Below are 26,912 nucleotides of genomic sequence, written 5' to 3'. Positions count from 1 at the left end.
GTTATCTTCAACTGCAGGGAAAAGTTATTATAAACAACGTATGGAAAATCTAACAAGCACACGGAGAGAGAAGCAGGGGAAAAAATGACAATTTCTCTAAGTACAGTTGTGAACATTTCCAGGATCAAAAGCTTAATTTTAGAAATGCTCACATTCTACTATCAGTTCTCATCTCAGGATGGGAAGGCTATTTGCTAAGCCACAACATGTCCAGAAGTGGCTCTGAAATGGCTTTGGTATAAAGCATGAAACATCCATGACTGCACAGGGGAAAATGTCTTTAAATAGAAGCCTGGCAAAGCAAATTCCCATACAAACCCAGGACAGAGGGAAAGAATGTACCTGGCCACCTCTGCTTCCACACCTTCATGTACACCTTGGCTGTTCTCTCTTTGACCCACTTGCCAACATCTGCACATTTTAAATGAGGAAGTTCATATCATGCCTACTCCCTAGGCTTTTGGTTTGGAAAATTAATGCATGGCCTCTCAACAGAGAGGGTACAAATTTGGACTTCTGTATTTGTGATTCCTCCAAGTAAGGATTCTAGCAAATTTATCCTTTCATTAAATGATCTGATTACTCACTTAGTCATTCAACAAATATTTACTAGAGAATTCGCTGGAGATCCAGTGGTTAGGACTCCGCGCTTCCACTGCTGGGGGCACAGGTTCCATACCCGGTCTGGGAAGTAAGATCCTGCATGCTGCACATCAAAGCCAAAAAAATAAAAGTGACTGGAGAATAAAAAAATTATTTACTAAACATCTGCTTACTTGCCAGTCACTATTTAAGACAGAATATACAGGGGTGTCTTCCTGGACCTTCTACCCTAGTGGGTAAATAAAGAAGAAGCCAAATAAGCAGGTTACAAATACGCTCTCTGTTAGACAGCAGGAAATGTGCACGAGAGAAATGGAGCGGGGAAGGGCTCAGGAAGAACAGGACCGGCAGGGTTAGCGCAGGGGGTCAAGGAAGGCCGCCTCCAGGGCTGACACCGGGGCAGGACCCTGGAAAGAGTGACCTGGTGCCCAGCAGGCTGAGGGGACGTGCGGCCCCGGCCCCAGAGCAGGAGCGCCAGGTGCCCGAGGGCAGAGGAGGGCGTGGGGAGCAGGGGGCCCAGCACACCTGTCCTTCAAGGCCAAAAGAACTCGTGCTGTGACCTAGTAAAACCGAACTTTTTGAGCATCTGTGGAACAGTGAACATTAATTACAGAAGGTGCCTCAGACAGTTCCACAAGTCATGGGCACAGTGTCCGGCTCACCTCACCTCCAAACCGGTCTGAAGAGTTAGTCACTGCACTGCCTCAGGGTGCAACCACAGGAGTGACGGCTGTTGCTCAACCAGGAGCTCCCCGAGGGCCCAGGCAGCTGGCCACTCCTTTCTGGCCACTGCTTTCTGCTCTCGGAGGGGGGCTGCCCTCAGAGAGCACCAGGGGTCTGTGTTGATCCTAAGCGCTTCCTCAGTGGCACTAGTGGTAAAGAATCCGCCTGCCAATGCAAGAGACATAAGGGATGTGGGTTCGATCCCTGGGTGGGGAAGATCCCCTGGAGGAGGGCATGGCAACCTGCTCCAGTGTTCTTGCCTGGAGAATCCCATGGACAGAGGAGCCTGGAGGGCTACAGTCCATAGGGTTGCAAAGAGTGAGACATGACTGAAGAGACTTAGCATGCATGCAAGAGCTTTCCTAGTTGGGGACAGGACTCTGGGAACCTCAACTAAGGGTGACTCTGCTGAAAGTCCAGCTGTCACAGTGTGATTTATTTCCTGGGCTGGAGGAGACAGGGCAGGTGATGAGAGTTGGTTTATACCAGGGAGTGTTTCATTTCTGGTTAAAACACATTCAGTTCAGTTCAGTCACTCAGTCGTGTCCAACTCTTTGCGACCCCATGAACCGTAGCACACCAGGCTTCCCTGTCCATCACCAACTCCCAGAGTTTACTCAAACCCATGTCCATTGAGTTGGTGATGCCATCCAACCATCTCATCCTCTGTCGTCCCCTTCTCCTCCTGCCTTCAATCTTTCCCAGGATCAGGGCCTTTTCCAATGAGTCAGTTTTTCGCATCAGGTGGCCAAAGTATTAGAGTTTCTGCTTCAGCATCAATCCTTCTAATGAATATTTAGGACTGATTTCCTTTAGGATTAACTGGTTTGATCTTTCAGTCCAAGGGACTCTCAAGTGTCCTCTCCAACACCACAGTTCAAAATCATCAGTTCTTTGCCTCTCAGCTTTCTTTATGGTCCAAGTCTCACATCCACACATGACTACTGGAAAAACCATAGCTTTGACTAGATGGACGTTTTTGGCAAAGTAATATCTCTGCTTTTTAATATGCTGTCTGGTTGATCATAGCTTTTCTTCCAAGGAGCAAGTGTCTTTAAATTTCATGGCTGCAGTCAACAACTGCAGTGATTTGGAGCCCAAAGAAAATAAAATCTCTCATTGTTTCCCCCTCTATTTGCCATGAAGTGATGGGACCAGATGCCATGATCTTAGTTTTTGAATGTTAAGCTTTAAGCCAACATTTGCACGCTCCTCTTTCACTTTCATGAAGAGGTTCTTTAGTTCTTCTTCACTTTCTGCCATAAGGGTGGTGTCATCTGCATATCTAAGGTTATTGATATTTCTCCCAGCAATCTTGATTCCAGCTTGTGTTTCATCCAGCCCAGCCCGGCATTTCACATGATGTACTCTGCATATAAGTTAAATAAGCAGGGTGACAATATACAGCCTTGTCATACTCCTTTCCCAATTTGGAACCAGATTTAAAATTAAAAATGTAAAACAGATTGTTGGTTCTCTATTTACTTGCTGTTGTTGTTTTCAATTTTACTGAAGTATAGTTGAATTACGATGTAGTGTTAAATTCAGGTGTACAGCAAAGGGATTCAGTTATATATATATATATATATATATGCTGCTAAGTCGCTTCAGTCGTGTCCGACTCTGTGCGATGCCATAGACGGCAGCCCACCAGGCTCCTCCGTCCCTGGGATTCTCCAGGCAAGAACACTGGAGCGGGTTGCCATTTCCTTCTCCAATGCATGAAAGTGAAAAGTGAAAGTGAAAGTGAAGTCGCTCAGTCATGTCTGACTCTTAGCGACCCCATGGACTGCAGCCCACCAGGCTCCTCCATCTATGGGATTTTCCAGGCAAGAGTACTGGAGTGGCTTGCCATTGCCTTTCTCTCTCTCTCTCTCTCTCTCTCTCTCTCTATATATATATATATATATATATATATATATTCTTATCCATCATGGTTTATCGTAGGATACTGAATAAAGTTCCCTGTACCACACAGTAGGCTGTTGTTGCGTGTCCATCATATATACAATACTTTGCACTGTATGAATCCCAAACTCTCAATCCTCTCCTCAAACCTCCTCCACTCTTTCCAAACCCTTGGTAACCACAAGTTACATATCTTGAGTCTCTTCTGTTCTCTATATCTTGAGTCTGTTTCTATTTCGGCTCTGCATTTACTTTTGGAAAGAAACCAGTTTCTCTTCACAAACATCCTTTTGGAAATGTGTTCTTTAATGTGTAACTGAGGACTGTATGCTCCAAACAACGATTTGAGAGTCTTCTTTACCAAGAGGGCTGACAGCAGGGTTCACACATGCTCCTCCAGTGCAAGGAAGTATTGGTTTACAATCATTCTTGTCTTGACAAAGAATCCAGGATGCAGAGGAAATTAAATCTATTTATAGGTAAGGGACCATTTGTTCAGTAGGGATCAATAAAAATGACATGAAGTACTGCAAAAATTGTAACAGAAGTCTGAAGATCCTGCCTACCTTAAGGAATGACATGTTCTTGCTTTTGTATTTTTGGAATGCCTGACACAGAGCAGATTTTCCTTATGTGTTTGCTGAATTAATTAACCCAGAATTATTACATGGGGGTTTCGTGGTGGCTCACTGGTAAAAAAAATCCATTTGCCAATGTAGGAGACATGGGTTTGATCCCTGGTCCAGGAAGATACCCTGGAGAAGGAAATGGCAACCCACTCTAGTATTCTTGCCTGGGAAATTCCGTGGACAGAGAAGCCTGGTGGGCTACAGTGAATGGGGTCACAAGGAGTTGGACACAGCTTAGCATCTAAACCACCACCAACATCAACAATTATTACATGAGTCAAGTAAAAACAATATCAACTCATGGGAGGCTAGAGAATACTGAATTTATTTACGATGTTTATGATAAAGACCAAATCCATAGATATACAACACACTGCTCCCAATAATTTGTTTCTAATGAGTTTATAGACAACTGGCCTTACTTTTATCCCAACCCTTTCTTTATTTTAACTCTCAATACAATGGTTGGCCTTCCTCAAAAATAAAGGATCTAAGTAGGATTGGTTAGTAACCGAGATTTGTCCACTGTTTTTGATTCTGAGGTATACAATTCCAAATCTAGAGAACTTTTCTGTAGGTTACCTAGGTGGACTTTTATCTTTGAAACAGGTTATTCTAAGCCTATCATAGATAAAATGTGTAAGAGTTTTAAATCTGTGAAGCATCATATAAATTATAACTATGATCATAATTATTACTATGACATCTATTAGCAAAGACCAACTCCCATTTTCCTCCTGTTTATGAAAGTAAAAGGTATATCCCAAATAATTACCTGCTCTCCCCCTCCACATGTCAAATCACACTAAAATCCACCCTAATAGAAGGACAGCCTCATAGAGGTAGGTCACTGGGACACTGTTTTAACCATGCCCACACCAGTTAATGTTAAGACCTGGCACAAAATTGAAGCTGCAATTTCCAAAGCACTTTGATAACCTAGAATAAACCGATTGTAAAAAAGACTAACTTGCTTAGTTTTCCTTTATGAACACATGAAATTTTCAGGACTTTGCCCATTTTGATAACTTGAAGGCTATGTCAACACAAAATTTCTTTCAATTTCTCAGAGGCAAGTGAATCCAGAGATGACATTTTGAAAATAGTTCAAATGTCAAATGGAAGTTTAAACAAAAGCAATTAGTCAGGAGAGATTCAACCATGGTTGGATTTCAGAAACGTTTAAGTGCTTTTTGCTAGAAAAGGAGTTCAGAAATCCCTATGCAATATTAACAAATGACACATATTACCCAAAGCATGTATTTCTTTTCCTTCTTTCCACATTTCCTTCGAGTTCTGCTGTGTGTAAAGCACTGTTCTCCGAATGGAAAACAACTTCCCATTGCCCATTGTACCCTGGTGCCTACTGCAGTGTCTGGCACATAGTAAGTGCTCAATAAATAACACAGAATGGTGAATAAATGAACAAGTCAACATGATGAGGGGCTTCCCTGATGGTCCAGTGGCTAGGAATCCGCCAGCCAACGCAAGCGACACGGGGTCGATCTCTCATCCAAGAAGATACCCCATGCCGGGGAGCAACTAAGCCCATTTGCCACAACTACTGCGGCTGAACGCTAGAGCCTGTGAGTCACAACGGCTGAGCCCACGGGCTGCACCTACTGAAGCCCAGGTGCCCGGAGCCTGTGCTCTGCAACGAGAGAAGCCACGGCAACAAGAAGCCAGCGTGTACAACTAGAGTGCAGCCTCCACTCACCGCAACCAGCAACAGACAGCGGCAGCAAAGACCCAGAGTAGCCAAGCATGAATCAATCTGTTAATTAAATTAAAAAATAATGATGAACAAGAAACATCCCTTTCCACTCTGAAGACTTTTCTTTTCTTACAATACAAATGTCAGCACATTTCTTCTACGATGAACCTAAGACATAACAGAATATTTACGTGGTTTGGCTTGCTTTTGCCAGACAGAGCTTGGATGCTGGAAAGCAGAAAACTACTCCAGAAGAAAACTAGAAATCACTGCAAAGATGAGCTAGTAGAAATCCAAGTAGACTGTGAAAAATGAAGTTGCATTGTTGTAGGGAAAACCTAGCAATTATGACCTGTGTCAAAAAAAAAAAAAAAAAGAAAATCATGCAGAATGTTGTGATATACAAATGTACTTATAATTTAAAAAAAAAAAAGTATAACATGGTTTCCTTTAGGATAAGAGGGCACCAAGCAAGAACAATGCTTTGAAGGTACATAGACAATTTGAAAGGATAGAAATTACTGGAATCTAAAGTGCTTTCACTTTAAAAAGCTAAAGTGTTTTAAAGTATCTAAAATCTTTAAATCTAAAGTGTTTTAAGTCAACAGGGAAAACGTCATAGCTCATCAGATTTATGTGACAGAAGTGTCATAAAAGAAACCTCACTTATGTTCTTTCTGTCTATGATTAATTTTGAAAATTAAGTGGGCTTTGAAAAGAGCTTGCTGCCAACAATTTCCCTTTAATAGAAATGGACCAGGATTGCACGGTCTTACCTGGTGTTTATATGGAAGCAGCCTCTGCACCAGAGCAGTCAGTCCAAGGGAGGAGTGAAAACGGCCTGTGATCACTAACACCGACACCACGAAGCCTGTTTACTGCGCTGCACACTGAACTCCAGGGGAGGAGGCTTCAAGGTCACCCTTCAAAGCCTGCTGATTTGCAACCTACTTATTATTCGAATCCCTCATTGATACGATGTCTCAGCAGATGAGAAGCAGCAAATTAGAGGACAGAGCCCTGGGAGAGAAAGGCATGCGGATAACAGAAGCCAGTGCTGGCGAGCTGAGCTCAGACACGGGCATGTGTGTGCTAAGTCACTTCAGTCGTGCGTGACTGTCACCCTGTGGACCGTAGCCCGCCAGGCTCCTCTGTCCATGGGATTCTCCAGGCAAGAACACTGGAGTGGGTTGCCACGCCCTCCTCCAGGGCATCTTCCTGACCCAGGGATGGAACCGACATCTCTTAAGTCTCCGGCACTGGTAGGTGGGTTCTTTATCACTAGCGCCACCTGGGAAACCCACATGAGGAGGCGCAAACAGTAGTCCATTTCATGGCCCTAGACGACCATCAGATGTCCAGAGGGAAACCCTGTATCCACAATGGACTACGTAATTTTCAGGGCCCAGTGTAAAATGAAAGCACCAAGCCTCTTCAAAAACTATTAAGAATTTTCAGATAGTGCCAGCAGAGCATTAAACCACACTTGCGATCTTTCTGGACATGAGCCCCAGGTGGGAGCATGACACCAGACCTGCTGGTATCACCACATTCAGTATAAGTATACTAGGCTTGCAAGTTGAAAGATACATTTAACACACTTTGGCAAGTGCACCCGAAACCAGAGATGTTTTCTTAAAGTGTTGTTTTTTTTTTTTTAACTGAAGTATAGTTAATTTACAATATTGTGTTAGTTTCAGCTATATAGCCAAGTGATTCAGATTCTTTTCCATTACGGGTTACTATAAGATACTGAGTATAGTTCTCTGTGCTATATAGTACATCCTTGTATTTACCTATTTTATACATAGTAGAGTGTGTATTGGAGAAGGCAATGGCACCCCACTCCAGTACTCTTGCCTGGAAAATCCCAAGGACAGAGGAGCCTCGTAGGCTGCAGTCCATGGGGTCGCTAAGAGTTGGACACGACTGAGCGACTTCACTTTGACTTTTCACTTTCATGCACTGGAGAAGGAAATGGCAACCCATTCCAGTATTCTTGCCTAGAGAATTCCAGGGATGGGGGAGCCTGGTGGGCTGCCATCTATGGGGTCGCACAGGGTCGGACACAACTGAAGTGACTTAGCAGCAGCAGCAGAGTGTGTATATGTTCATTTCAAATTCCTAATTTATTTCCACCCTCCTCCCACCCGCCTATCCCTTTTGGTAACTATATGTTTGCTTTCTATGTCTGTGAGTCTACTTCTGTTTTGCAGATAAGTTAAAGGGTTAAAATTCAGTTATATGGAAAACCACTTCTGTGTAATTTCACTATCCTGGAAGTTACTGGATATGACTAAACTTCCAATACACAGCTTCGGTAACAAGCTCAGGATTCAACCCCAAACATACGCCTTCCTTTTGTGAAAAGTGGCTTTCAATATTGTAAAAACACACAGTTCACTCTCTTAGGGCTGAGAAGTTTCCTATTTCTTTGTGTTCCTCTCACACCTATGTACAGAGTCCCCAGACCACAAAGCCTTATTAAATCAGATGGGAATGAAACACAAAATAACTTAAGCCATTTACTAATTATGATAACCCAGCAAAGCACTGATAGTGATCAACTGAAACCATCTCTGATATTTCTAAACATATGCACATAAATATAAATCCACCAAGTGTATTTGATTAACTGTAAAAGTTAGACTTTGGGGATAGACTGTCAAAGCCCACTTTACACTAAAAGCCATTTCATTGGGCACTAAAAACACTTAAATACAAAATGAGAGAAATATGTCTAAATCTAGTTTCATAATAAACCATTTTAATAAATAACCCCATTTCCCGTGCATGAACATCATTTCTTCAGAGAAAAGCATTGCTCACTGTGACAGAAAACAATTTAACTAAGTAAAAAATGAACAATTTAGTATGTACACAGCCAAGATGAAGTATGTCTTTATAAAATAGGAAATTTTACAGAGAAATTAACTAAAGTGGTAGGAGGTAAAATTGGATTTGTCTTCCTTAACTGAAGTATCTGTAATGGCAACATATTTAAAAACGGTGCATTGGCAAAAGCTCAGCATTTTCTTGTAATATTCTGTTTCTAATGTGATGTATTTATTTTACATTTCCTCACTCATGTTCTCAGATGTTTTCCTTCCGAAAATAACCTATAAATATTGTAACCATCTATTATTGCTGGGAAAAAAAAGTCCCATAAAAGCCTTTAATATTATTTACTTAATCTCTTCATTTTCAAGCTGTGTGACAGCAGCAGTGAGTGGCAGCCAATGGTGAAATACTTCTGCACCGTGAGATGCTAAAGAAGAGCGCTCTTGTTTTATCATCCTTGGGCACTGGTATACAGCAAACACTCATAAAAAATGAAGCATTTAGTATATATCTAGTTCCCTCAAGGCTTCTATTTACACTGATTCTTGTCAGTTTTCAAGAAAGGATTCTTTATAAGCATATCCTGATGAAAAGCAAAATGTTGAATGCATTTAATAATGACTGCATGCATACATGCTCGGTCACTCAGTCGTGTCTTACTCTTTGTGACCCAATGGACTGCAGCCCACCAGTCCTTCTCTGTCCATGAGATTTTCCAGGCAAGAATACTGGAGTAGGTTGCCATTTTCCTCCTCCAGGGGATCTTCCTGACCCAGGGATCGAATCCACATCTCCAGCATCTCCTGCATGTGCAGGTGGGACCCTTACCAGTAGCACCACCTGGGAAGCCCCTTAATAATGACTATGGCAGTTCATACTATATTTCTTGAGCATTTTATTTGTACAAGGCTAAGCTAAGGCTTTATAAAGTGCATAAATCTGTTAAATCTTAGCACCACTTCAGTATCCCCATTTTCCTGATGAACAACCCAGTCATAAGAAGTTAGGAAACTTGTCTATTGCCATAAGTTTAGCATGTGACAAGACGGGGTGCCAATCCAGGAAGAATCCTTGCTTCTCACGGGTGTATCTGGCGAATTTCACGGGGTGAAACTATGAGAAAACAGGTGGTTATCATGCACATCTTGTTGCAAACCTTAAGGATTAACAGGGTTGTCTAAAACAGGATAATGTGCTTTTAACCAAATTGTTGGCAAATTTTCCTACAGATAAAATTTAAGCCAGCTAATATCCCTCTGAAAACTATTAATAAAGAGAGACAGGGTTTAATTCAAGCACATGCTGGAGACCACAAATATTTTAGGTCATGACTCACAGAATTCCACAAATAAAAGATGCAAAGTGGTGGTCGACATTCAAGCTAATGCAATCCTAGCAATAATGTGACTTAAAAAGACAAAGGCCTTTCACTGGTTTCTCCCCAAATTACCAAATCTAAAGGCTTCTTCCCTGTGTGCACTGTTGACATTGGAGAACGTTTCTTCTGTCCTGAGCCCCGCTCCTGACCTGGTTTCCACAGCAATAGTCTATTATGGTCCTTTCATTTACAAAAGAGACACTCCAAACTCTGATGGAAAAAGTATGTATTATTACTGTAGGGTCCCTTAGAGAATCTAAGGGCAAAGAGTACAGCTGCGTGTCACTAACTTCTGGACCAACCAGTGGAAAGCCTTCAGGATCAAGCCCATCAGAGCCTGTCTGTCTGTCCCTCAGCTGCCTCATGCTCACAGCCTCTGTCTCAGTCCACCGGGATAGCTCTAACAAAATATCATCAGCTTGGTGTTTCATAAACAACAGAGATTTATTTCCCACAATCTGGATGCTGGAAGTCCAAGATCCAGATGCAGCAGACTCAGTATCTGGGGAAGTCACACTTCCTGGTTGGCAGACTGTGTCTTCTGGATGCATCCTCATTTTGCAGAAGGGGAGAGGGATCTTCCTGAGATTCCTCTTGTAAGGGCACAAATCCTCTTCATAAGGGCCCCACCATCATGAAAGAATCATTTCCCAAAGGCCCCACCTTCAAATACTACCACATCAGGGATTAAGTTTCAATATATGCATTCTAGGGGGACACAAACATTCACCCACAGTTGTCAGGTTTAAAACTCCTCAATTCCACCACACCCAGAGATTACCTGTGAATCCCAATAATAAATTCAGGAAGACAGAATCTTGGTCCCAGGGTCAAGGAGGGAAGGACTGGTGATCAGTTCTCAGAGAAAAGGGATGATGTTCTGGGCTAGGCATATACCTCCAAAGCCATTAACAAGGAATCTTCTCTGTGGGGCTTCCCAGGTGACTCAGTGGTAAAGACACCACCTGCCAATGCAAGAGATTTGGGTTTGATCCCTGGGTCAGGAAGATCCCCTGGAGGAGGAAATGGCAACCCACTTCAGTACTCTTGCCTGGAACATCCATGGACAAAGGAGCCTGGTGGGTTTCAAAGTGGGATTTGCAACCCCAAGTCCCTGGAGCTGCAAAACAGTTGGACAAGACTAAGCGATTGAGCACGCATGCACATATCTTCTCTGTGAGATTTCAGGTCTGATGCTACTTTGCACCACATCGCAAAGATGGTTTTCAACACTCACGTTCACCAAGTTCTGGTTAGCTGTATTTCTATGCTTTGTCTCCTGTCAGTCCCCTTCTTTCCCTCCCTTCAATATCACTGTGTTTTAGAAACTCAAAGACTAATCATACAATGTGGAAGTCAAATTAGCTAAAATAAACTCCATGCATGTGAAGACAACATCATTCTACATTTACTGAGAATTTACTATGTGCTAAATTCTTACTAAAGTACTCTATATATATTAACTCATCTATTCTTGGTGGCAAGCTAATTCATTATTTAATGTACATACTCTCATTTTTGCAGTAAAGTAAACTGCAGCTCAGCGAGGTTAAGTAATGTGCCCAACCTCACACAGCTGAGAAAGTGGTAGAGCTAGGATTCAAATGCACACATATCTGATTCCAGTGCCCAAGCTCTTGGACATTATTCTACCTGGCTTCTCCCCTCCCACGATTAGAAGTCTGATCATGAGAATAAATGGCAAAGAGCTAAACAGACACTGGTCCTTGTGCTATTAAGTCATGAAACTGCCATCAATAATTCACCACAGGTTGGTTTTGTCATTTTATTGTCAGATTTTCATATGCTTTCCTAGAATAATCTACCTCAATGTGAATAAAATTTATGAATTTTTAAAACATTTGAACATTTTTATAACAATGTCGAGAAGCTAGGAACAAAGTCATTTAAAAATGACAGGAAATGCCAAAAGCAGAATGTAAAGTGGCAGCAGTAGTAAGCTGGACTTTGGGTTCTCAAGGTCAGTGGGGAAGCTATACCTCATCCTGTAGCTACGTTTCAGGTAGAAATTTCCAGTGCTTTGAAAGGAAAGTGCTTCCAGAGAATTTACTTTAAAGGACTCAAAAGTGATCAAATAAATGAGACTGATGAGATTCTCATTTATGAAGCACACCAGTGATGCTCAATAGTAACTTCCACATGGCCTTGTGACTTACATGAAAATTCTCCCACAGTCGGTCCTGTGGGCATGAGAGCATGGATGCTCTTTCAGGAGTAAGGCCACACAAATCTCTCATCAAATCCCTTATACCTGTTAGAACTCCCCCAAGTCATTAAACTTAACCAAATCACAAGTACTACACCACAAACAACAAAAATGAGAGATCTAACTAAAGCCTGGATTGACGATCTCAAAAACTGCTAAATTCTTAGGTTCCACATAGAAGCAATATCACAGGATACCTGTCTTCCTCTGTCTGGCGTGCTTCCCTTTCTGTGATAATCTCTAGGTCCATTCATGTATAGTTTATATGTAGAATCAAAAACAAAATGCAAATGAGTTTGCATGCAAAATAGAAATAGACACACAGACATAGAAAAAAACTATGGTTACCAGACAGGAAAGCAGGGGGAAAGGGATAAATTAGGAGTTTGCCATTAACACATACACACTAACATACATAAAATAGATGAACAACAAGGACCTACTGTATAGCACAGGGAACTATACTCAGAAATTTTTAATAACTGATAAGGGGAAAGAATCTCAAATATATATCTATATATATATATATGTGTGTGTGTGTGTGTGTGTGTGTGTATTTTACAGGTGGCACTAGTGATAAAAGAACCCACCTGCCAGTGTAGGCAGACAGAAGAGATGAGGGTTCGATCTCTAGGTCAGAAAGATCTCCTGGAGGAGGGCACAGCAACCCACTCCAGTATTCTTGCCTGGAGAATCCCATGGACAGAGGAGACTGATGAGCTACAATCCATAGGGCCACACAGAGTCGGACACAACTGAAGTGACCTAGCTTAAACATGTATTTACACACACACATATATAACTGAGTCACATTGCTGTATACCTGAAAGTAACCCAAAGTTGTAAGTCAACTATACTTCAACAGGAAAAAAAAAAACTGAACAAAGGCTGAAAAAAAAGCCTGCTAACTTGTTAACATTTGGTGAAATAAGAAAAGCATGGTATCAGGAATCCTTGGTTATGCCAGCTACCTCCGCCCCTTACGAGATCTCAGCCTTCCCATCTGTGCCCTTCGACGGTAGCCTGTGGAGTCTCTGAGGGCAGCCATAACCAAGAACTGCAAACTGGCTGCTGAGCACAACAGACATGTATTATCACACTGAAGGTCTCAGGGTAAAAGCCGGGGTGTCAGCAGAGCCGCCTTCCTCTGAAAGCTCTAGGGGAGGATCGGCCCTGCTTTTCCCGCCTTGCAGAGGGTGCTGAGGACCCCTGGCCCTCTGTGGCCTGTGGGAGCATGTCTTCAACCTCCGCCTCCACCTCCAGCCCCACGGCCGTCTTTTCTCTGAGTCAGGTCCCTCTTCTAATAAGGACAGCAGTCACTGAATTAGGTCCACCCTCATGCAATTTGGGGGCTACCCAGTGGCGGTATGTGTGTGTGTGTGTGTGCCACTCAGTTGTGTCCAACTCTTTGCGACCCCATGGACTGTAGCCACCAGGCTCCTCTGCCCTTGGGATTCTCCTGGCAAGAATACTGGAGTGGGTTGCCATGTCCTTCTCCAGGGGATCTTCTGGACCCAGGGATTGAACCCAGATCTCCTGCATTGCAGGCAGCTGCGTTACCGTCTGAGCCACCTGGGAAGCACAAGTGGCGCTAGTGGTAAAGAGTCTGCCCACCGGGGCAGTAGACTCAACAGATGTAGGCCGATCCCTGGGTCAGGAAGATCCTTTGGAGAAGGAAATGACAACCCACCCCAGTACTCTTGCCTGGGAAATCCCGTGAACAGAGTCGTCTGGTGGGCTACAGTCCATGGAACCACAAAGTCAGATGTAACTGAGCAACTGAGCACACACACACATACACACACTCATGGATCTCATTTTAACTAGATTACATCTACATGGGCTTATTTCCAAATAAGGTCACATTCATGCGTAGAAGGGGATTAAGACGTCACGATGTCTTTTGGGGGACACAATTCAACCCATAAATGCATACAAAATAAAGTGTGTGTACACTCATCTGAAAGAATTCACTGAGCACGAGTCCTCAGATCCTTGATGCATTCCCAGAGCTGCTCACATTTTCACATTCTGTGGCATTTGTCCATAGCACTGGGGACCATTAATCAGAGCAACCCCAGCTCTGCACCATCAGTTGGGTGACCTTGGGCAGGTCACCAAGGTGCCCACAGGCCCATTTCCTTCCCAGGACTGTGTGTGTGTGCTCAGTCGTGTCTGACTCTGCGACCCCATGGACTGTAGCCTGCCAAGCTCCTCTTTCCGTGGGATTTCCCAGGCAAGAATACTGGAGTGGTTGCCCTTTCCTCCTCCAGGGGGTCTTCCTGACCCAGGGATGGAATCCAAGGCTCCTGCGTCTCCTGCATTGCAGGCAGATTCTTTTACAACTGAGCCCCCAGGGAAACCCTCTCAGGACCGTGATGAGAGGTGAACTAGCTAATCTGTGAAAACCCGGGCACGGCTTGGGCACAGAGCAGATCCGCACTTGGCTTCCTTGGTTAATGTTCCTCTTCTTGCTGTCACCCCCTGGAGGAAGGAAGCACATGCCAGGGAATATGCAAGAGTCCCCCCCAACAATGTCCGGAAAGAATGAAGAGAAGCGGGCAGTGATTTCAATTAAAATTCACTGTTTCTCTCAGAACAGAAGAAAGTAATAAACCAATGCAGTAAATTACTGATGTGGAGTTAATGCCCAGATAAAAGATATAAAAGGGAAATTTACGACTTTAATCAACCTTTTTTCATTTATATATATATATATATAACTCCATCATCTGCTTTATTTACGTGACTGTATCCCCCTCCCAAATAATTATCAGTAATTTCCAGCAACAGCTACGCCAGCAGCTGAGCCCCAGGAGCAGGATGGGCATCTTCTGGGTATCTGGGACCTGCCCCTCCCCCATCCCTCCTCTGGAGGCTGGAGGACTAGAAAGGCCGAGCAGCAGCATAGGCATTGCTGTTCAGCCACACAGTCATGTCCCAGTCTTTGTGACCCCATGGACTTCAGCATGCCAGGCTTCCCTGACCTTCACCATCTCCTGGAGCTTGCTCAAATGCATGTCCATTGAGTCGGTGATACCATCCATCTGTAGTCCCCTTCTCCTCCTGCCTTCAATCTTTCCTAGCATCAAGGTCTTCTCTAATGAGTCAACTCTTCATATCACGTGGCCAAAGTATTGGAGCTTCAGCTTCAGCATCAGTCCTTCCAACGAATATTCAGGACTGATTTCCTTTAGGATGGACTGGTTGGATCTCCTTGCAATCCAAGGGACTCTCAAGAGTCTCCTCCAACACCACAGTTCAAAAGCATCAATTCTTCGGCGCTCAGCTTTCTTTATAGTCGAACTCTCATATCCACACATGATGACTAGAAAAAGCATAGCCTTGACTAGATGGACCTTTTCTGGCAAAGTAATGAATCTGCTTTTAAAGATGCTGTCTAGGTTTGTCATAGCTTTTCTCTATGCAGCAGCATAGAGACATGAGCAATACCACAGCATTGCTGAATAAGCAGTAGGCAGAACAAGCAGCATCCAACCCAGGTGGTGCTAGCGGTAAGGAACCTGCCTACCAATGCAGGAGAGAAAAGAGAGCAGGGTTCGGTCCTTGGATTGGGAAGATCCTCTGGAGGAGGACACGGCAATCTACTCCAGGATTCTCACCTGGAGAGTCCCATGGTCACAGGATACAGTCCATGGTGTCTCAAAGAGTTGGACTCCACTGAAGGGACTTAGCATGCATGCACCCCCTCAGGGAGGGGCCTCTGAGCCGCCTGCATGCCCAGGGTCTGTTCCCAGACAGCCATCTCTTCCCTCCAGCTTGTGCTTGTTCAGGCTTCTGTCCGTTTTGCCCAAGATCCCCTGGAATTGGTTTCATAGAACTCAGCACCTGAAAATCCTTTTCCCAAATAACAGTCATATTAACTCAAAGAACTGAATCTGTTTCTCATGAATGCTGTTGCCTAACTAGCAGCCTCATCCGTAAAAACTTGACTTACTTTTGGTGGTCAAAGTTTTCCTTCCTAATGCTTACAGAGACACCAATTCTCACCTAGCCGAGTCTTTTCATCCTATGGTGTATCCGAGGACGATGATCTCAGACACTGGTTCTGAGTCCCCACAAATCTAGCAGTTCTCTGGGGCTTATAAATGAACATTGAGTAGTTAGGAGAGCCCTAATCTGGATATAGGACTGCAGAATCTCTGGCTGAGGGCCAACGGATTTGGGTTCTTCTTTTTCACCCACTTTTATTCCAGGGAAGAAACAATCCACACACTTGTCCATTAGAAAGCTGACATTAAGCAGAAATGGGATATGGAGCTGCTTAAATATTTCAAGGGAATAAACCCTGGGACCCTCAAAATAATCTCTTGATGCTGTTTCCTGAAGAACGCTGCACAAAACTGACTTTGATGAGGATTTTGTCACCAGCCAAATCCTTTCCAAATACTGAGAGTTAAGAAAACGATAGTTGCATCCACTTTCATTCTGCTAGAAGTTATTGTTTTGTTCTTTTTTTGCCAATAAATTTGATTTCAAATACTCACAAAATCTTTAAAATACAAGGAACCTGGAGTCAGAGGAAAATTAGAGGCACCTTTGGATTTCTTCCTTTTTCATTTTATTTCATTTGATTATTATTAATATATATGCAACTGTATCTATATATTGATATATGCACACATGCATTTTTTGAAAATGTTAACAATACTGTCACACTTCCCTAATAAGTCACTCATCTTGCACAGGGTTTTTTTGTTAAGGGCATATGAAACAGAGTCTCAGAAAATATGCCACGTGAGTTCAATGGTTTTCAATGAGTTCCAAATATTCCAATGAGTTTTACCCCAGGGGATGTTTGACAATGTCTGGAGGTATTTTGGCTGTCACAGCTCATGGAAGGGGTGCTAGTGGCATTTTGGAGAGGCCAGAAATGTCACTAAACATCTTATAATACATAGCACAGCCCCCCACAACAAAGACTTACCTAGTCCCCAATGTCAAAGGGATTGAAGCTGAGTAACCCTGAAATCCATACTTAAATTCACAGCCACTCTAACAATCAGGCCACAGGAAGACGCAGCCCGAGTCCACACTAGGTGAAAACACACCGCCCCCCCTTGCGATGTACCCGCCCCCTCCTCAGCAAGGCCTCTGCACCCTCAGAACTGCCCCGAACCCCCAGTCCACACTTGTGAGTTGATCTCATGGGGAAACGCAGTCTCCCCAGAGACACGCCGACAGTGCAGAAAAGCTCCCTTCGTCCTTGTTCATGTGAAGCACATTCACAGGGATGCAAAGGTCACCGCTGAATTTAAATAACCTCCTGTGATAAATCTGCATGAGGCCGATTTGTTCTACTGGACTTGTTGGATTAAATGAACACAATTTAATGTTCTATAGGACAAGGCCTCCTTTCATGGCTGAAAGAAGGGGCGAGGGTGATTTACAGTTTCATACATACTCATTCGCTGCATTATCTGCTTTGTGCCCGGACTTATGAATATCAACTCATCACCCAGCGGTCATTTCTCCCCATTCAGGAGAATTTAGCTTTTCACTAGGAAGGCATAAGGAACAAGAGACTGTAATAAGAGATTTCTGCAATGTTCACTCAAAAAAAAAGCATCAATATTTGTCCCCTTGTTCCTCAACTTGTGTGTGTGTGTGTGTGTGTGTGTGTTTTAATCTCTGATGTTATAAAGCAAGGTCCCCTTCTGTTTTCCAGGAAAAAGTATTTTCCTAAGCAGATTATCACTGAAAGGAGCTGGGCATCAACAGAAGGCTTAGCTTACCTAAGATGTTAGATTATTTTTTGAGCACCCCTGTCTTCTGAGTCATCATTCTTTTTATGAGGATAAAGTAATTCCGAAGGTTTGTCTATTCATTAAAGTAGTTCTGAATTCCACTTAGCAATGGTTTCTGCTTAATTATATATACTTGGAAATAATAAAAGGGTATCCAAACATTGATATAGCCCAGATTTTTATTAACCACAGTCTTAGGAATCACAATGTTTTTGCTCATGGACCATTAAAGAGACAGGATTTTTATTTTTCCCTACTTCATCAAACAGAGTATCTGACAGCTATGAGAGTTGATTGTAGGGGTAGGTACAGAGAGCACTCTGCATTCATGGTCAAGTCTTAGAATCCCAGCTCTGGAAGGCAAGGATGTATGGATAAAGGATAAAGTTGGCCGCCCTGTCTCAGGTACATCCCTCAGCACTGCGTTACCTCCCTCCTTTGTTTCTCTTTGGATACTAAAGTCCTGAAGCTTGGGAACCAAGCTTTCAGGGGAGCAATGTCAGCATCACATAGGACTTTCTTAGAAATGCAAATTATTGAGCTCCACCCTAGGAATCTGTAGTCTAACAAGCTTACCAAGCAATTATCATCATGCTGAAGTATGGTCTAGAGTTTTCTCTCTCAGTTACCCCTCTGGGTAATGTGTTTCAGGTTTGTCTTAAACCATATACCAAAAGGCACACTGATGCTTTTTATTTATGTTTGTATTTTGGCCACGCTGCAGGGCACATGGGATCTTAGTTACCCAACCAGGGATCGAACTTCTGTCCCCTGCAGTGGAAGCAGGAAGCTTAGTGTCTTAACAAATGAACCACAGGAAAGTCCCAAGCTGATTAGAGTTAGTTCAGAAACTAATGACATCCAATGTTTTAATAATTTATGCCTCCCATTTGTATAGGGAAACTATCCAAGCCCAAGGGAATCAATAGGTAAGGTTAGGCTTTGATATATTCCTACAGCAGACACGCTTTTGAAGAGAATCTCTTTCTCTCAACTCCCCTAAGAAGAGATGGCAATGAGTCGTCCTACACATCAGGGTTCTTTGATCAGGTCAATGCCACGAGGCTCACACAAAGTGAAAGAAAACTGAACCTCCACCTCCTCTCAAAGGTAGCTGGAGATGCCATTGGCCAGAACACGGGTCAAAGGGAAATATCACAACTGCAGGAAGGAGTTTAGAAAGTCTATGCCGTGGATAGTCAACCATCAAAAGGTCTGGATTAAGTAAGGCTCACTTCCAGAGATTCAGGGTTTTAACACAGCATAAGCTAACCCTGGTTGGATGTTTGACAGAGGCAAAGAAAAGAATAAAGGGATCTCTCTTAGGCATGATTTTTACTCTGTAAAATATTATTTTACTAGGCCTCTCAGAAGGTAGACATAAAACCCAAGGCTTTAATAAATCTAAATATTATCAAACAAAAATAAAAGAGATGTGCATAGTTGCTAGTCGAATATCTTCCAACATTCCAGACATTTATAAGTCTTTTAAAATTCCTTCTTTAATGATATAAAGCCTCTCCAACTAGCTCAAGTAGCAATGGATGGGCTTTCAAGGTCAGCTTAACGTGTCCACAATCCCTGAGTAATTTTCTCACTTCTCTCTTTGCAGACTGATCCATTCCTCAGGCCTCCCACTTCCGGGGTCTTCAAGTCCTCACACCATCCTCTCCCACTCCAGCTGGCATTGAACTCTGCCCCACCCTGACGTATTACTCTCTTCACAGCTTATATTCCACAGAGTTTGGCCATTTATTATTTTTTTTTAATAATCTGCCTTACACTCTTGCTAAAATGCACTGCATGCATGATGGGCCTATTTTTCCCAAGAGAATAAATTCCCTAAATGCAGTAATGTCTTATACTTTTGTTCTATCATCCATTCCACCAATGCCTGAGTTCTAGAATAGCAGAGGCACACACAGTCCACTTAACACTTTATAAAACCCAATGGAAGGTTCCAGTGCTACGCACTGACTAGGGAGGGAAGCCACTGCAGCAACATGGATGAACCCAGAGCTTATCACACTAAGTGAAGTAAATCAGACAGAGAACCCCATATCATATCGTATCATATCACTTACAGGGGGAATCCAAAAAAAGAGATATAAATGAGTCTATTTACAAAACAGAAACAGACTCACAGACACAGAAACCAAAATTATGGTTAACAAGGTGGAAAAGGGAGGGAAAATTAGGAGTTTGGGATGAACAGATACATGCTACTATATACAAAATAGATAAACAAAAAGGACCTACTGTATAGCACAGAGACCCATATTCAATGAGCCACCAGGGAAGCCCATCAATATCTTATAATAACTTATCATGGAAAAGAATCAGAAAAAGAATATATGTGTGTGTGTGTGTGTGTGTGTGTGTGTGTGTGTGTGTATCAACCAGTCCATTCTGAAGGAGTTCAGCCCTGGGATTTCTTTGGAAGGAATGCTGCTAAAGCTGAAACTCCAGTACTTTGGCCACCTCATGCCAAGAGTTGACTCACTGGAAAAGACTCTGATGCTGGGAGGTTTTGGGGGCAGGAGGAGAAGGGGACGACAGAGGATGAGATGGCTGGATGGCATCACCAACTTGATGGACGTGAGTCTGAGTGAACTCCGGGAGTTGGTGATGGACAGGGAGGCCTGGCATGCTGCGATTCATGGGGTCACAAAGAGTCAGACACGACTGAGTGACTGATCTGATCTGATATATAGGGGACTTCCCTGGTGGCTTAGACGGTTAAGCGTCTATCTACAATGTGGGAGACCCGGGTTTGATCCCTGAGTTGGGAAGATCCCCTGGAGAAGGAAATGGCAATCCACTCCAGTACTATTGCCTGGAAAATCCCATGGACAGAGGAACCTGGTAGGCTACAGTCCATGGGGTAGCAAAGAGTCGAACACAACTGAGCGACTTCATTCACTTTCACTTTCACATGTATGTGTGTGTGTGTGTGTGTGTGTGTGTGTGTGTGTACACATCTAGGGAGCAGAATGCTTGCAACTTACACAAATAACTCTAATGGGGAATACAGGATGACTAACAAGATTACACTGCAAAAGTGCTACACTCAATATGCCAGCGAATTTGGAAAACTCAGCAATGGCCACAGGGCTGGAAAAAGGTCAGTTTTCATTCCAATCCCAAAGAAAGGCAAGGCCAAAGAATGCTCAAACTACCACACAATTGCACTCATCTCACACGCTAGGAAAGTAATGCTCAAAATTCTCCAAGCCAGGCTTCAGCAATATGTGAACTGTGAACTTCCAGATGTTCAAGCTGGTTTTAGAAAAGGCAGAAGAACCAGAGATCAAATTGCCAACATCCGCTGGATCATCGAAAAAGCAAGAGAGTTCCAGAAAAACATCTATTTCTGCTTTATTGACTATGCCAAAGCCTTTGACTGTGTGGATCACAATAAACTGTGGAAAATTCTGAAAGACATGGGAATACCAGACCACCTGATCCGCCTCTTGAGAAACCTGTATGCAGGTCTGGAAGCAACAATTAGAACTGGACATGGAACAACAGACTGGTTCCAAATAGGAAAAGGAGTATGTCAAGGCTATATATTGTCACCCTGCTTATTTAACTTTTATGCAGAGTATAATGAGAAACGTTGGGCTGGAGGAACCACAAGCTGGAATCAAGATTGCTGGGAGAAATATCAATAACCTCAGATATCCAGATGACACCACCCTTATGGCAGAAAGCGAAGAAGAACAAAAAGCCTCTTGATGAAAGTGAAAGTGGAGAGTGAAAAAGTTGGCTTAAAGCTCAACATTCAGAAAACGAAGATCATGGCATCTGGTCCCATCACTTCATGGCAGATAGATGGGGAAACAGTGGAAACAGTGTCAGACTTTATTTTTCTGGGCTCCAAAATAACTGCAGATGGTGATTGCAGCCATGAAATTAAAAGGCGCTTACTCCTTGGAAGGAAAGTTATGACCAACCTAGACAGCATATTGAAAAGCAGAGACATTACTTTGCCAACAAAGGTCCGTCTAGTCAAGGCTATGGTTTTTCCAGTGGTCATGTATGGATGTGAGAGTTGGACTATAAAGAAAGCTGAGCGCAGAAGAATTGATGCTTTTGAACTGTGGTGTTGGAGAAGACTCTTGAGAGTCCCTTGGACTGCAAAGAGATCCAACCAGTCCATCCTAAAGGAGATCAGTCCTGGGTGTTCACTGGAAGGACTGAAACTGTAATACTTTGGCCAAGTGATGCAAAAAGCTGACTCATTGGAAAAGACCCTGATGCTGGGAAAGATTGAGGGCAGAAGGAGAAGGGGACAACAGAGGATGAGATGTTTGGATGGCATCATCAACTCAGTGGACATGGGTTTGGGTGGACTCCAGGAGTTGGTGATGGACAGGGAGGCCTGGCGTGCTGCGGTTCATGGGGTCACGTAGAGTTGGACACAACTGAGAGACTGAACTGAATAATAATAACAACATTTATTGAGTGCTCTACTAAATGCTAGCATGCTGGCACTGTGCTAAATGGTTTCCATACTGTAGACAAGACTACAGTAAGCACTCTGAAATCCTAGAGGAACTTCCCACACCTTTTCCCCGAATCAGCCTGGACGACCACTCAGTGGCCAGCTTGGATTTCACTACAAATGCTGGAAGAAAGCATTCGAGTTCCTGCTCACCCAGAGAGACAGGTGAACACCAGCCTGCTTGGTGTCTCCAGCTTAGAACACGTAAGCAGGGCTCCGGTTACTGACAAGCCAAGGCAGGGCCCTGCCTGGAAGCTGCCTTTGATTGAAATCAACTGCTCAGCCTGGAATCAATCAAGGTTTCTCTGTACAAGCCAGGAAGGACCTAGGAGCATTACAGCTTTTGTTTTCCTTCTTAAGCCACAGGAATTATTGGAGAAAGTCCACAGACTACTGACTTTAAGTGATTTTAGGTCTGGTAGAAAAAAACAAAACAAAACAGTTCTTTAGGTAGAGAACAGAGTGTTCATCAGAGAAATCTCTGTCTTTCTCTTCCTTCTCAAGTTCAGGACATCTGTTATCTGCTGCAAGCTGTGGACCCTAAGCATTGACATTATTTGAGTTTGCATTAATCATTTTAATCCTTATTTATTATGGAGCACATTGCCAAAGCAAAACGAAACTCTATAAATTTCAGCTCTACCACAGAGGAATGAAAGGTCAGTTTACCCAGGTCCACATCTAGTTGAAAAAAATCTAAAGCATAAATCTTACCTAAATATACCAGTTAGGTACATCTCCCCTGCATTCCTGAAAAATGTTACCTTAATGTAACCATTGCAGACAAAGGGCTTTAGAGAAACAAGAGGTATGCCCGAAATTAAAGCATCTCATTGGAGGGTTTGTTGAATTGGAGGGAAATTTCTCCATGGACAGGATTATTAGAGCAACACACTTAACAGGAGTTACACCAGGCTCATGGTTTCGTGCACCCCAACAGAAATAGGAACAGCCATAACATGATTCTTTTGGAGATTTGTATTTCACCAATGGCCTTCAAACACATCATGACATTGAAACTTCATGAGCAATTCGTATGAAGAAAGCAAGGCATTTTCCTTCTCTGGGTAAGAACTTGAGGCCCTAGGAGATTAAATGATGTGCCTGTAATCAGTTACAGCAGTCAGATGGGCTATCAACTTTCTTTGCACAGTTTCAATGTGCCAGCCACTGTGGTAATCACTTTACATGAGAGCCTCTCTGTCCCTTGCAACAATCCTTTCTCACTAAACAATGAAGTTCAGAGAGGTTCAATAACTTGCCCAAGCTCATAAAGCACAGAGAGTCTGATTTAGTCTATGTTTTTCTTTGCAGTTGATGGTGCTTCCCAGTTAGATGTACAGAGCAAGGTTTTGAAAACCAGGACTTCTAACCCCAAATGTTACCTCCTCCATGAAGTACGCCCTGACCACCACTCTCACCTGCCCCATATTGAGTGCAACTGTTCTACCGTAATCAGTTATTGCACTCTCTCACTCTACTTTCACTCTATCATAAATGTTTGTCATTTTACTAATTTCATGTACCTTTGGGTCCCTGATAAGCTTGGGCCATCTCTTAAGTTTATAACTCTATAAATTAGATCTTATTTGTAAACCAGAAGGCACAGTACATGCTTGGCGAATGACTAAATGGAGAAACAAAATCCAATGTTTTCTTATCATGTGTCTGAGAATTACAAAGTGTGCCATGCGTTCCTTTTAGACTATTAGAAAAGTTGGTCTGAATTGTCATTCTTGGAACAAATCCTTTTTAAAAATCTACAACAAGGACAGGGAAATTATCACTATGATGAGGTTCCTATCATGTAATGCAGTCCAAATTTTGATAATACAGGACTTTCTGAAGATTTACGCATAAACTTTTCAAAGCTGTATAAAAGACATCTTTAGTTACAGGAGTCTACATGCTCTCTGCAAATAATGTTCGTTCTATGGTCTTCACCTCCAACCCAAATTCTTCCCTGTGACATGTATTCTTTCCTTAATTTCAGCCATGAGTGCGGGAAGATACCAGTTGACATTGGCCTTGTGCAGTGTCTTTTGCAAAAGAGGGCACTGGGCTTGCCCTTACTGACTCAAATGCCAATGGAATCAAGAGAGAAGACTCAGAATCTAGCTGGGGTGGTTCAGATTCCACAGGGGAGTGAAATGTGAAGATGGCCATGTCCTCAACTTCTTTTCTGTGACTTTTTTTGTCTTTGTCCTTTCTTCTTGTTAATTTGCCAAAGTATCTGAATTCATTTCTCTTTCACCATATTACAGAGTCCTTGGCTACAGTGAGAGGTGAATCAGGAGGGCGGGCATCCTCACTTGCGTGGGTTTAAGGTAGTGCTGAAGGGATGGGCATGGCTCCAGCTCTCTGGGCCCTTCCTCATGTTCAGGGAGGCCTTGATCAGACACTGGTGGCTGATGACTACTCTGTCTTCTAAGAAAATGAGGGTCGGATCTGGATTCAAAGCTATTCAAATGCTGAACTCTGCTTAACAAAATGACTAACCTACTCATATTATAGTTAGGAAAAAAATCAATAGTTAAAAAAAAAATCCTTGGCATTCTCCTTACATTATGCTAATGGGAATCTGGCACTTATAAAATGCTCGGGGTCAGCGGTATGTTTCTACTCGAACAAACACAGTCAGGAAAAACAACTATCAACTTAATCAGGACTTTGTCAAGAAAGCAGAACACATCCCCAGCAACATATTCCCATCACCCAGCCTAACTTTTGACCAACATCAACTTGCCCAGTGGGAAACAGCAATAATATCTTTACATTCTTCTAAATTTCAATTAATTAAAACTGCATCCATCTCAGCTCTCACTGAGTATTTCACCCTCTTGTACATATCAAGAAGAGGCAAATCACAAGAAAGCAACGAACTTCTGAGATTTCCTCTGCAAATTATTTTTTTCCAGTGCTATATACTTGCTTCTTGCTTCAGAACACACTCAACCAACTCCACACCTGCCCTTTCTGATCCTTAGCCAACAAGTATAGTTTTGTGCAATCTCTAGAAACTTTTAAGCAAAAACCCAGAAAATTAAAAATGTATGTTTTATGTAAAGATTTAGATACTGGAAGTTCTTCTAAACATAACACTTCATTGATGGGTAGTACAGAAATCATAACAATCTGGGCCTTAAAGTTAAGGCTTTAAGGAGATTATTTATAATGAGCTGGATTAAGGCCAAGCGAGGGAAGAAGTCTCGAAGGAGAGGCATCACAAAGCCAGATAGCCAGAGAACTCAGCATAGCCTAGGCTATGTTCTCCTAAGAAAGCGAGAGCAAGCAGCCAGCTCTCTGAATGGTCTAGGAGCCATTTTTTCTAGTTATGACTAAAGCAAACCTAAGGCTTTCTGAGAAAGCCTCTTAATTTCTGTTAGATCACTTCACTTCCATTCAGCTGAGGTTAAAACATACCGAAACAGACTGGAAGAACATTCACCTTTTCAGAAACTGTTCCCAGAAAGAAGGATGCTCTTCTCCACACAATGAAATAAATAAAAAGGCACAGCAAATACCAGAGTTGTGAATTTAAAAGGTGGACTAACAACTGTAAAAAAAAGTCACACAAGCATCCCCTTACCTGTTTTGACGTTGATGGCAAAAAAGTTCTGAGGATTCCCGCTTGTAATCCTGTAGGTCAGTTTTTCATTGGAACTAGAGTCAGGGTCCTCAGCCTGGATCTGAATGACAGATACATCCTTTGGAGAGTTTTCCATGACAACAGGATAATAAATAGGTTCCGAGGTCAGCGGGGCGTTGTCATTCACGTCTTCAATTTCAATGTAGACCTCAATAGTGGAATAGAGTGGAACAACACCCCTATCTGTGGCGTACACGGTCAACCAGTACGACCCCGTTGTCTCTCGATCAAGAATGTCTGCTGTAGAGATGACTCCTACGAGAGAGTAGGGAAAGAGTGACTGAGAGAGCAAACCGGGAAGAGACTAAGGCAATCATTCCCAATAGAGAAGGGCTGTGCTAAGTAATAATGGCAAATGAAAAAAAATACAAAATCAAGATGTTTCTCTTTACATCAAAACATTATTTTCCGCAAAACTATACTAACTAGTTCATCCACCATTTGAGACGTATAATCATATTCACAAATACTTTATTTGAATTTCCAGCATGGACAAAACACATACACACACAAGACAGCTGGGAGCAATGGGAAGAGAGTGGGAAGAGGGCAAAACACTTCCCATTATCCCTGGGAAATCTGTGCACAATCACACCAATATTCCCATTTACCCTAAGGTTGCATTGATTTCTTATGCAACCAAAAGCTTTCCCAGGACACAATATTTTATCTGTTCATTCACAAAAGTGAAAAAGACCTTTTAAGTGTTCTTTAGCCTATTGGGATGGAAACTGCTTTGCATGCAAAAATATAAGCCTCCTTGATGCAATTCCCCTACAAATCAAATGTCACAGTTATTCCAAAAGAATCAGAGAAGACACCGTAATCCATACCAACATACTTTCTGCATGAGCTCTAGGTCCCTCAAGAACTCTACAGAGGGCCCTTAATAAACTCTGAGCCACATTGAGGGATATTCATGGACAAGCATTTTAAATTAGGAGCAGAAAAATGCCCAGCCTGCT

At 42.8% G+C, this 26,912-nt stretch overlaps 1 protein-coding gene across 1 annotated transcript in view; it reads right to left on the bottom strand.

Moving 5' to 3' along the window:
• Positions 1 to 26,912, bottom strand: part of FAT3 (FAT atypical cadherin 3) — a 694,359-nt gene that overhangs the window by 431,596 nt on the left and 235,851 nt on the right. The window contains exon 4 of the mRNA XM_055581629.1: positions 25,888 to 26,202. Within this exon, the coding sequence (XP_055437604.1) occupies positions 25,888 to 26,202 (315 nt within the window). The remainder of the gene's footprint in view (positions 1 to 25,887; positions 26,203 to 26,912) is intronic.

The sequence above is a fragment of the Bubalus kerabau genome, chromosome 5 (assembly GCF_029407905.1).
Source record: "Bubalus kerabau isolate K-KA32 ecotype Philippines breed swamp buffalo chromosome 5, PCC_UOA_SB_1v2, whole genome shotgun sequence".
In the NCBI taxonomy this organism is placed as follows: domain Eukaryota; kingdom Metazoa; phylum Chordata; class Mammalia; order Artiodactyla; family Bovidae; genus Bubalus; species Bubalus kerabau.
Note: the sequence above shows the minus strand (reverse complement) of the source record. Positions and strands in the feature narration are given on the sequence as shown.